Raw genomic sequence first — 11,901 nt, forward strand, 5'->3', positions numbered from 1 at the left:
ATATTATTATATATATTATTATAAAACATGCTTTAGTTAAGGAGTTATTGATACTTCAAGTGCAAAATGATGATATAAAACCTTGATAAAAATGCATTTTTAAGTACTAATCAGACATTATGATACTTGGTTGTAATCTTCAAGTTATAAATCTTATTAAACCTTTCTCGTTTAAAAATTTTAATATGAAGGATTTCGGTCATGTTGATGTTATTTTGGGAATTAAATTATTGAAAAGTAATAATGATCTTGGTTTAACTCAATCACATTACATTGAAAAGATATTAAAAAGGTTTATGACATGACCAAAAAATTAATGTCTTCTCCCAAGTGCAGGAGTATCGAAGTAATAAATAACCCGATAAGACCGGGGTCGAACCACAGGGAGGTTAATAGTATAAATTATAACAACAACAACAACAGTAGTAGTAGTAGTAGTACTAATAATAATAACAGTAATAGTAATAGTAATAACAATAATAGAAGAAGAGCAGGAAGAAAAAGAAGAGGTTGATGAGAACTTTGAAATGGAAGGTCAATGTGAGGATTAAATAATGATAATAACAAATGTCAAGTTTAGAGGATTCAGTAATGGTATGTCAAACAAGTATAGTATAAACTCTTATTATTCAAATGAAAAACACACACAAAGGAGGTTCCAATCAGATTATAAATTGTTAAGATGATTACATTAGTTATCTTCTTCGAATAATGCTAATACTTATAAATGCTGTAAGGAATTCATGATTATAACTTATGTTAACAACAAATCAAGTTCCTTTCATAGCTCAGGTGCCAGTTATATCATACAATATGGGCTATGAAAGTGCCAAGCATTTGTTGTACCAAGTGTTATACAACATAAATCAAGATTAGTCATTTAGTATCAAACATTAAAGTTCATGTTATGTTTACACTATACTTATTCTTACACCATTAGTGCAACCTTTTCACCTTAACATAATAAACTTAACTAATCATAATGAAAGGGAGAAATATGAATAAACAAGATAAGAATATAAATAAGATAAAAGTTAACTAAGAAAAGAAAAAGGAAATGAAGGCATAAACAAGATATTAATGAAAGCAAAACTTAAACATTACAAAAATACAAAACTTAAACATTACAAAAATACAAAGAGAGAAAGCAAGAGCATAATCTTGATCTAAAAACCAAGATGCCTAAACGCATGGCAAATACCTCCTTTTATAGGCTAAAATTGGAAACTATTGATTTGATGACTAATTGATGAGTGGATAACCAATTTTTGACTTGGTGATAATCCTTATCTTCTCTTATCTACCAAAAACATCATTAATAACGTCAGAATTGGAACTACTTGAAAACATGAAAGTTCTTGAAAATTATCTCAACTTTTCAAGAAAAAAAATTAAAGTCATTTAGACTTCTAGAACTCCAAATATGGGTCAAACACTGAATAGTGTTCAAGCTGCAGGATAAATTCAGGTGGTAATCTCTCAATATGAATTCTTATACGGGTCAATTTAGTGTATATATCATCCAATAAGCATCTATATATTAGTTTTAGGTGTTTCTTATACATTAATTGATGAGAATAACTATATTTTTATATAAATAAAAGAAATAATATGTATTAGTCTTAACAATTCTAATTAATGTTTAGTTTTTAATAATGCATTAACTAAAAACATTTAGAAATAATACTTTGATGCAATAGAAATCTCATAATTATAAAAACTTTATAGTTTACTTTGCAAATAAATTTTGTCCCAAAATTTTTATGTTTACTCTAAATTTACTAATCAACTATTATATTAAAGATAAATAAATTTTTATTAATAAATTAAATATATTTATATAAATAAATTCAATATCACTTATAATCAATCAATTAACAATCATACATATACACTAACAATATCTCCCATGGCAACCGGAAAAACAGATATAGAGAAATTAATATAAATAAAAAGGACAGAACAAGTGTTTTGTCCATCGATGCTAGTGGATGCTTTAGCAGTATTGGTGTTGTTGGTGTTGCTGGTGAAGAAACCGAAACCCTACTTTCTTCAAGAAGTTTCTCGTATGATTCTTCTTGTGAATTCAGCCATTCAATGGATAGAATAGCTGGGAAATCAGATTCCATAAGTTTTAATAGACCTACAGGAAACAAAGTGAGCAAGCTAAATAAAATTAAAAAACTAGGACGCCAAGTGTCATTGAACAAGTGGAAAAGATCAAAAGACCTTGTCGTCCCTGGGGATGTTGCAAGCTTGTGTTAAAAGAGAAGGAATTAGGGCTGATGGAATTTGAATGCAGAGGACCGTTGGTTTTACTGTGTTTTAACCCCAAAACGCAGCGTATCATTAAATTTCTGTCTTCAGGAAAGGCAAAGGAGGGGAGGCCACATAATTGGTAGGTTACATGATGATTATATTTGGGTGTGGTTTGATTTTTATAAAAAATAGTTAATTAATTTTTTTAAAAAATTAAAAATAGCTTAAATTAACTGGTTTTGATTTAATTCAGTTATTTTAGAATAAAAACTGATTAGAACTTACCGGTTTTGGTTTTGATTGAGTTTCGGTTATTTTATATTAAATTGTTTTTAAAATGTTGATGTAATGTACAGATTGCTTCTGTTCAATTGCTAAGCAACATTGATTAATTAATGGCCAAAAAAACACAGAAAGATGGCGCACATACATGATGTTTTGATTGTTTGGAAAGGTTCCTAGCAGTATAGATGTTTCCCCTTGTAAATCTTCAATTCAAAAATTGTAATCAGTCAGGTATGAGGATTAAGAGCTAGAAAATCATATTTGAAGGAATAAAAACAGAAAATGCAGGCCGAAAAACTGGATTATCTTTAGTCACACTCCACAAAATGCAGTGCAAAGATGTGATCTTCCTCTTGTTGATGTAACGCTAACTAACATCATCGGAAATGCCAACCGACCACAATTATACATTTGTTCTTGGGCTGGGTACAAGAACACAAGATTGAACAACTTACCTATTCTCTGGCTATCAGTAATTGGAGCCAGCACCATTCTGATTTCCAGCTGAATACAACAACTTTCTTACGCTAGCTTCTCTCCTAAACTCAGGCACAACTTGCCCTTAGATTAAGACGAGCTCATCATACTCCATATATCCCATTTTGCCTTTTTCTAGAAAGCATCAGATAAGCACTCAAATATCCAAAAGCATCCCTCTCCAGAAGTGAAGAAAATGGGATGAATTAAATGTACAATGGACAAAAGCTTCATCCTTTATTTAATCGAAATTTACCTATTTGTCACTGCTAGATCCTGTGACAGATGCAGTGTCATTCTCAAAAGTCTTGACATCACAAAGCTTTCCGCCGGCCTCATCAGCGAAAACTATCTTCCTCTTCTCCTTGAGGACCACATTTCCAGAAGTCGCAGAAGCTTTGTCAGTCAATTTCTGAGATCAATCAAACGAAATATCAGTAAATACCTCAATACATAATTAAGCATACAAGCAGTGTCTGTCTTTCAAAATCATGCCCTGAATCCAGAAGTATGATAAGAAACAAACCATGATTTTACAAAAACGGTTACAATCCCTTGCCATGATGGAAAGCCATCTTCTTGCACTTTCTTCCACTCTTGTTGCATTTTGAACAGCAATTTTCACCTGCCAAATTAAGATAATTTACACTTAATCATACTGTACATGCATTCAGACCATATAGCCAAACACAATGAAAAGCAATCAAAATCATGTAAGAAACTAAGAATACATCGTTGTCAATAACATTCTGCAAAATTTGCATTTCACCATCGAAAATTTGAGCTTCTTGTAATATGAAAAATAAATCGGTTTCCAAACTCTAATCAATTTCAAATGCTAACAAAGAGGTGCAAGGACGCAAAACACAGATGGTATTAAGTCAATTATGTAGGTTTCTCTCATATAGGTTGAATACAAAGGTCAAGTCCTCGAGCAGCCTCAAACAGGTGAATTGATATTCAAAAGGGAGTTAAACTGTTTATGCTGAAGTGTTCTTCAGAACTTAATCAAACCATCTCATCATCATTCTCAGTTTAGCCAAAAAGCCTCATTCAACTATTATGAAACAATGGTCAAGACAAAAAATCAGATTACAAGAATAGAGAGAACCATGTTTGAGTGTATAATTAATTGTTCTAAACATGGAAGTAATCCACTGGGTGAACGGAAAAGTTCTGCACAAAAATATGAGTTACATCGGATTTGGAATTCAGAATTATGAGCATTGTGGCAGAGAACCTAATCGAGATACAAGAACAAAAATTGCAACGCAGGACTGGATGGAGTTAAAGAAAGTTGATACAAACTGCAAATCAACCTCGTAGCATGTTGATGATGAGATTAAGATAATTAACATAAATTTTTCAAATAAAAGAAATGGATTTGAAAAAAAAAGACAAAAACACAAGTTCATTTGGTTTCAGAGGGCCTCTTTAGTGTGTTGTGCATTTTTACTCTGTTGTCTGCATTTGACTGATAGTGCATAAAAAATATAACGTAATAAACATCAGTTTTAAATTTATACTTCACCTAATATTTTGAGAAAAGAAAATTTTGGGATATGGGCACAGGTTGGATGTACAGCTAAAAATGTCTACAATTTTATATCTTAACATACCTCATCTGCACTATATTTCAAGGGCGTAGCTGGATAGACCTTGGAGTGCCATGATTCTTGAACAACATCCTTCATGGAGCTCAACTCTTTTGTAAGTTTAGTTGCAATAGATTCGATATCACGCATTTGCTTCTGTGAAAATGAAATGGCACTCTCTGAACAACTTTGGACAGAGCTGCACCCTGTGCCAAAACGTGGTACAGTTCCAGAAGGATGAGGAACCTTGAGAATGCCTTTATGATGGAAACCATTTTTATCATTCTTTGGTTTCCTGGTGATCCACTCAGGACTAATAGGGAGATCAACTCTCTGGTTTTGATTGGCTCTTCCAAGCCTATCAATCTTATTCCCATTCAAATTCCTGTAGCATAATTTCCTTGTATACTCTGCAATCATCAACAACCCGACAAATCCTTTAAATTTGGAGTTAGGTTGAGTGAAGACAAGGTAAAAAACCTTCATCCAAATGAAAAAATGAAGCTTGTTTTTTTACCAGCATCAGGAAAACAAAATGCACGGTCCATAAAACTAAACGTGATATCTTATTCACTTACTGTAATATTCTTCATCGTCTAAGTCACTGGCCTCCATAGCCTTGCACAGTTTTTTTTGAGATGTTGGAGAAATTGCCTGAAATGCAGGTACTGCTTTATCAACTTCAGAGAAATATAAAAGAAAAATTAAAGGATATAAATGCTATGGTTGACACACCTTCCGAGTCGAAAGGAGCTTTTCAGGAAGATGTTGTAGCTTTGAGTGATGGCGTCCCTGAACATTTGCCAATGTCACAGGTTCATCAACACAGGTTACTGCAGAGAACTTTCTTGCTGCATCGGCACAGGCAGATAGTGGGGCCTTCTTTTCTTTAGCTGCAGCAGATGCTAAGCAGCCATCTTGACCTGAGCATAAATTTGAATCCCTGAATGAGATAAAGCTACTGACAGGGCTGCTTATCACGCTGGCTTCAACATGAGGCCTATCGTCTTTAGCTTCATCTTCAGAGAGATGTAAACCATGTCTGCTGCTGAGTTCTGAAGAATGAGAGATATTAACCATGGAGGTGTCAGGAACTTGACTGTAACTATTAGACTCTGACAACTCGTGCATGCCATGAAGATTTTGAGAGTCATTGCCCATATCAGATGCATGACCCTTGCTTGGGGAACCGACCTCAATGTAGTCATCCCCACAATGTTGGGGATGTGGGCATGCAGCAGAAGATTCTTTCTTTAGCTCTGCTGAAGACAAACATGAATTATGATCAGTAGTTAGTTCTGCAACATCCACCATTATTATCTCCTCACCAGAGGCGCTTATACCAGGAATTGATTTAAGAACGGCATGCTCCACAGGTTCACAGGATTCTTTGTTAACAACACAGCATTGGAGGTCATTACTGAAGAAAGTTGACTTGTGAGTCTCAAAACCATGATCCTCAACTCTCCCAGGCTTATGATCAGTAGTTAGTTCTGCAACATCCACCATTATTATCTCCTCACCAGAGGCGTTTATACCAGGCATTGATTTAAGAACAGCATGCTCCACAGGTTCACAGGATTCTTTGTTAACAACACAGCATTGGAGGTCATTACTGAAGAAAGTTGACTTGTGAGTCGCAAAACCATGATCCTCAACTCTCCCAGGCTTATGATCAGTAGTTAGTTCTGCAACATCCACCATTATTATCTCCTCACCAGAGAAGCTTATACCAGGCATTGATTTAAGAACAGCATGCTCCACAGGTTCATTGGATTCTTTGTTAACAACACAGCATTGGAGGTCATTACTGAAGAAAGTTGACTTGTGAGTCTCAAAACCATGATCCTCAACTCTCCCAGGCTTATGATCAGTAGTTAGTTCTGCAACATCCACCATTACTATCTCCTCACCAGAGGCTCTTACATCTGGCATTGATTTAGGATCAGCATGATCCACAGGTTCATAGGATTCTTCATTAACAGCACAGCATTGGAGCTCATTACTGAAGAAAGTTGACTTGTGAGTCTCAAAACCATGATCCTCAACTCTTTCAGGCTCTTCACTTTGGGAGTCATTGTATGCAATGGAGCAATCACCCTTAATTGGTGAGACAACTCCAGCGGGGTCAACACTGGGGTGTGAATCTACGACAGAATCTTCTTCCTTTATTTTTGACAGGGACAAATCTGAAGACAGGACACTGATTGCTTCAGCTATATCCACCGTCAATATCTCCCCACAAGAAGCATTAACATTAAGAATTGATTCAGGATTAACATGACCCCTGCCTTCATAGGATTGATCATTAACAACACAGCATTGTGGCTCATCACTGGAAAACACGGGCATTGGAGGACCGCCATCATTGGCTGTCTCAGGCTCTTCAACGGATACAATTAAAGCTCCAGCCTCCAAAACACAACCATCAGCTATCTCAGGCTCTCCACTAGATACCACAAGACTAGAAGCCAATAGCTCACCACAACCACCGGAGGAATTTATTAAAGTCACATATCGGCAATCAAAGGAAATAGGCTCCATGACCTCAACTTTAACATCAATAGGTGCAGGTAAAATCCCACTAGATTGAAAAATGACCTGGTCACTTTTCTCTCTCTTAGATTTCACTATACATGGCGCACACTCAGATGAACTGGAAAAGCTGCTTTCTAATCTGCACTTTCTTCTCTTCTTCCTACTCTTTAAAATTCTGGATTTCCAACTACTAAGGGGCTCCATAGCCTCGAGTTCTTCCAATTCAAATTGTGAGTCATGAGGTTCTTGTTTTGCAGGGGAGCAAGTTTCACTGGTTTGTCCAATCAAACCAGCATTTCGTGAAAGTTTCCTTTTCTTTGATTTGTATCTCTCCTTAAATTGCTTCAGCGTCATAGTACCAAAGTTAACATCGTCTGATTCAGTTTTCCCTCCATCGACAACACTGCTGCAGTTTGACTCCGGAGATTCGCTCTCAATTTTTATTGTTGCTCCTGCAAGCACATGTAGACTTTCAGTCTCCACCCCGTCACTGTCAATTGACCAGTCCTCGAGCTCAAGTTTTGGTCTAGCCGCTGGGAGCAAATGATGATTTCCTGCGTCTCCAGTTTCATATATATCTTTGAGCTCCTTGAACTTTAGTGCAGACTTTCCACGAAACACATTCATCATTTTACCGCCTTCAACAGTCTGGATAAAATGCAAATGACTGCAACTCCTTAACTCCATTTGGTGAAACTTGAACTTGAACTTGTACTTTCCTCACTGTTATCGCAGAGCCCAGAATGCAAACCCTAAAGCAAGATAAACTTTTAATAACGCATGCAAGTGTAAGCAATCATCGATGGAGCATAACCACAGGTAAAATACTGTCATCTTTCATTTTGCAGGTGCAAACTTGAATTCAGAGGGTATATTGAAAAAGAGAGATGTGATAAAAGAGCATAAAACCCAGTGAAAGGAAATAAATCAGAATACATTTATATAATTTCGGTTAGAGAAGAGAAAACTTAAATCAATCAATTAAGGTATAAGATGCATGAATAAGGATGAGTGGTACTGATAATAATTTACAACTCTTATTTTAAACAGCTACTTTGATATACAAAGTAAATACAAAACCATCAATTCTTCGTCTTATTCCCACTCAGTTCACAGAGTTATGTCCACTCTGCATTATATAAAACCATGCAAAAACTGTAAATTACTCTATAAGAGTGAACCCAAGCTCTTAACAACTAACACTTGCAGAATTCGAACCACACTATATATTTTAATCTTGAAAATTATGAAATGCAAAATTAAATTACGATTTTTAGTTCATACTCCAAAGAATCTAACATCAAATCACTTCTTAATTCTCCAATTTTTTGCAGTTACAACAAGAAACATTCACAATCAGTCTACCCGACTGTTCGTCTATCATACCTCTGTCTCGGCGACCTGAACTACAAAAAAAAAAAAGAAACCCTAATAGACCTAGTTCGGCCGTTTCCGAAAACAAATCGGCCTCCAGAAAGCAGATCTAACCAGAGCTGCAAAGGAATTTACCTGGGATTGAAAATGAAGAATCAAGAAAGGGAGAGAGTTTGGGTTAGCTCGTAAAGTGAGATCTGTGCTAAGGGAGAGAGTGAGGTGCCATGTGATACAGAGGGGAGGAGGGAGACCTGGGGATTGCTTGACATAAAAAGTAACAAATGTGGCGCCAAAGTGTTTTTGGCGCCAACAAAGATTGCTGTCTTTGAGGAAATAAAATACGGAAACCCTTGCGTCCAAATAATTTATGCGGATATGCGGAACAACGGGCTTAGGATCACCCTTGATTTTGAACATCCGGCATTGATTTGTAACAAACGAATCTAAGGGGCCAAGCTTAAGAGCCAACAAATTGCCTGCAATATAAATAGTATGGCCTTTTCACTGTAAACACCTTTAGTGTTCTTCATCTTATATTTTAGTGTAAATTGTGATAATAAAATTTTAAGATAATTCAATTTAATCTTTGAACTTTTTATTTACATAATTAAATATTTTTTTAGCTTAATTGTATATTTTTTTAGGGTAATGGTTGAATTAAAAAACAGGTAACTAAAATAAAAAATACAAATAACATAGATGACAACTTTAAAATTTATTTTAAAATTTTATTTTTTCTGCATCTTTTTTAACTATTGAGTTATTGATTCCTTTAATTTTAAATAAATATATTTTGATATCAAAATTCATTTTTTTTCTTTTAGTTCTTTGTGGGTTGAGAAAAAAAAAAGATTGCTGGATTTTCGTTTAGAAAAAGGAAATTATCATTAGGGAAGATGCATGCCATCAAAACAATATATTTTATGTCATGATAAAAGGTTAGAATTAAATGTTTATTTTTACCTTGAAAATACCTAAAGAAACATATCTGAAGTTTTTTAATTTTTGGTTATTTTCAGGTTTTTGGCTGTTGTTTTGCATTTCTATAGGTTATAGTTTGATTTAACAAGATTCGTAGAATGTTTTCTAGGTTTTTATGTAAAAAAATTATTTAAAATAAGTTTTTAAATTAAAAAACTTATTTTTTAGCTATAACAAATGGGGATTCGGCAGCGCAAGATTTGGCTAGCTTGCACGCAGATGCGAATGCGGCAATGCAGACATTGGGGCCTGCACGCGGTTGCGAATTCGGCAGCGAAGGAATCGGGGCCTACACGCAGATGCGAATTCGGCAGCGCAGGAATTGGGGCCTGCACGCAGAAGCGAATTTGGCAATGCAAGATTGGGGCCTGCACGCAGTTGTGAATTCGGCAGCGCAGGATTTGGGGCCTGCACGCAGATGCGGATTTGGCATCGCAGTATTTGGCGACTGTACCCAGGGTGCGCACTCAGCAGTGCACAAGAGCTTGCGCAAGTCAGGGGCTTGACTTGGCAAGATCTAAAACTTGGACGATGGACTGTCCAAGGCATGTGGGTGATTTAGCAGCAGATGAAGCTAGAGCTGGCAAATGGAGCTGCCAGGCAAGCATGCAGAAAGTGGGAGCATAACTGGGGTGTTTCCAAGTTGCTGAAATCAAAAATAACAAAATAGGCTTAAACAACAACAACTTCAAGGCCTAATTTTAGAGTCTTCTAAAGTTCAGCTAGGTATAGCAAGTTAGGCCTACCATAGAACCGAGCTTCATAAATCTCCAAAAAATATTTAAACACAATCCAATAATTGGATAAAAATTTATAATCTTTTAATGCCATGTTTTTTTTTTTTTTGCTGATGGCTTCTCATACATCCCAGACAAGGCTTCCATCAATCTTGCTGTGGATTTCTTTTTTGTAACATTATGAGCAACTCTTCTTGACAAGGATAACTAGATAATGCCCAAAACTTGTCTATCAAGAATTTGCCAATCTTCTTCTGACACGTTTTCTGGTTTGCTCCCTAACAAAGGAAGATGAAGTTTCTTCTCATATAGATAATCTTCAATTTGCATTTTCCAATATCCAAAATCAGTTCCATCAAATTTTTCAATTCTCGTAGCCTTTATTTCATCGGCCATTTTTAATCTTTTTTGGATTCGAATCTACAAAATCTAACCTTATAGATGTGTCCAGAATGGCCAAAAATGCTGGAAACGACACTGAGATAACCCAAATCAAACTTCGGATGGCTCAGATTTAATCAATCAAACTTTTGGATCACTGGACGCTACAGATGAAGCCACGTGTCAGGAGGAATAGTCTCTGTGCCACACTTGATCAAAACCCAGTATGATGATGTGGATATGCTGACGTGTCTGACACGTAGATATGTTGGCCCCACAATTCTGATGTGGCGGAGCCACGTGGATTTATGGATGGCGTGGCAGTGATGACGCGGTAGATGATGTGGTAGTGGTGGCGTGGCAATGATGTGGCTGCTAACTGTACAGAATGGCTAATGTGGCAGGTGACGTGTCTGATGACTGTGCAGAACTGATGACATGTCGGGTCAACCCCGTTCAGTTTGCAGAAAACGGGCCAGGAACAAGCTTGTGGTGGTGAGTGTGGACAGTGCTTGTGGCGGCGCATGCGAGCATTCAGGATGTTGGTTTTTCACCGGGTTTTCACTTGTGGATTCCTCTCATCATTCTCTTCATGATGGTATGTTCAAAAACACGTTTTGAGAACTTTGATTTTTGAGTTTGGATCAAACACCCTCTTTTTCAAGAACAAGCTCTCATACCAGTTGTTAGGACATTCAAGCTTCAAACACACATCAATTTACGTGGTTCGACAACTTGCCTACTCCACGGAGCTATTGGTTTGTATTAATCAAGCTTAAAAGCAATACAAACAACAAAACAAGGAGGAGGAGAAAAACTTCTCTACTCAACTCAACTCTCACTCTTAGCTCTCTTTGTGTTTCTCTCTATCTCGTGTGTTGTATCAGCTATCAATGGCACCCTTTACTTATAGCTGGTATGGGAGATAATCTTCTTTCTTTGGTCAAGTATGGTGTGCACCATTTTCTTTGGTTAGGCACCTACCATTTGACTCTTACCATGTCAAGCATGACTGCCACCAACCATATTGTGTCCACACACAACACCAAGCTAATCTTTTGGCTTCTTCCCTACCTCTTCAGCGATGACATGCAAAACAAGAGAAGAAACACATACAACAGCTGGTTTTACTTTTGTTCTTTTTCAGATCTGCATTTTTTTTTTGTTTTACTTTCTTCTCCTTTACAAGTGGCTAATGGCTCTGTTGGGTCGAAGATTGCTTACTGGGGGCTGTCTTGTGGGGAAAGATGAAGGAACGGAAAGGCAGATGGGGG

The 11,901-nt window shown here is 36.4% G+C and overlaps 1 protein-coding gene across 4 annotated transcripts; it reads right to left on the reverse strand.

Annotated features, from left to right (window-relative positions):
* Positions 1–2,728: 2,728 nt before the first annotated feature.
* Positions 2,729–8,847, reverse strand: LOC105113018 (uncharacterized). 4 transcript variants are annotated; one of them, XM_011008997.1, is made up of 7 exons: positions 8,664–8,847; positions 5,352–7,906; positions 5,195–5,270; positions 4,641–5,026; positions 3,548–3,646; positions 3,278–3,433; positions 2,729–2,747 (listed from the first exon to the last, which is right to left on the reverse strand). In XM_011008997.1, exons 2-6 carry the CDS (start codon positions 7,839–7,841, stop codon positions 3,278–3,280), a joined length of 3,207 nt encoding a protein of 1,068 aa, XP_011007299.1. In that variant the 5' UTR covers positions 7,842–7,906; positions 8,664–8,847; the 3' UTR covers positions 2,729–2,747. The 4 variants fall into 4 exon arrangements, with proteins under 4 accessions (XP_011007299.1, XP_011007298.1, XP_011007296.1 ...); XM_011008996.1 differs by lacking the exon at positions 2,729–2,747 and adding an exon at positions 2,831–2,966; XM_011008994.1 differs by lacking the exon at positions 2,729–2,747 and having other exon boundaries at positions 2,831–3,433; positions 8,664–8,846.
* Positions 8,848–11,901: the final 3,054 nt, after the last annotated feature.

Source organism: Populus euphratica, unplaced genomic scaffold, assembly GCF_000495115.2.
Source record: "Populus euphratica unplaced genomic scaffold, PopEup_1.0 scaffold382.1, whole genome shotgun sequence".
Taxonomy (NCBI): Eukaryota; Viridiplantae; Streptophyta; class Magnoliopsida; order Malpighiales; family Salicaceae; genus Populus; species Populus euphratica.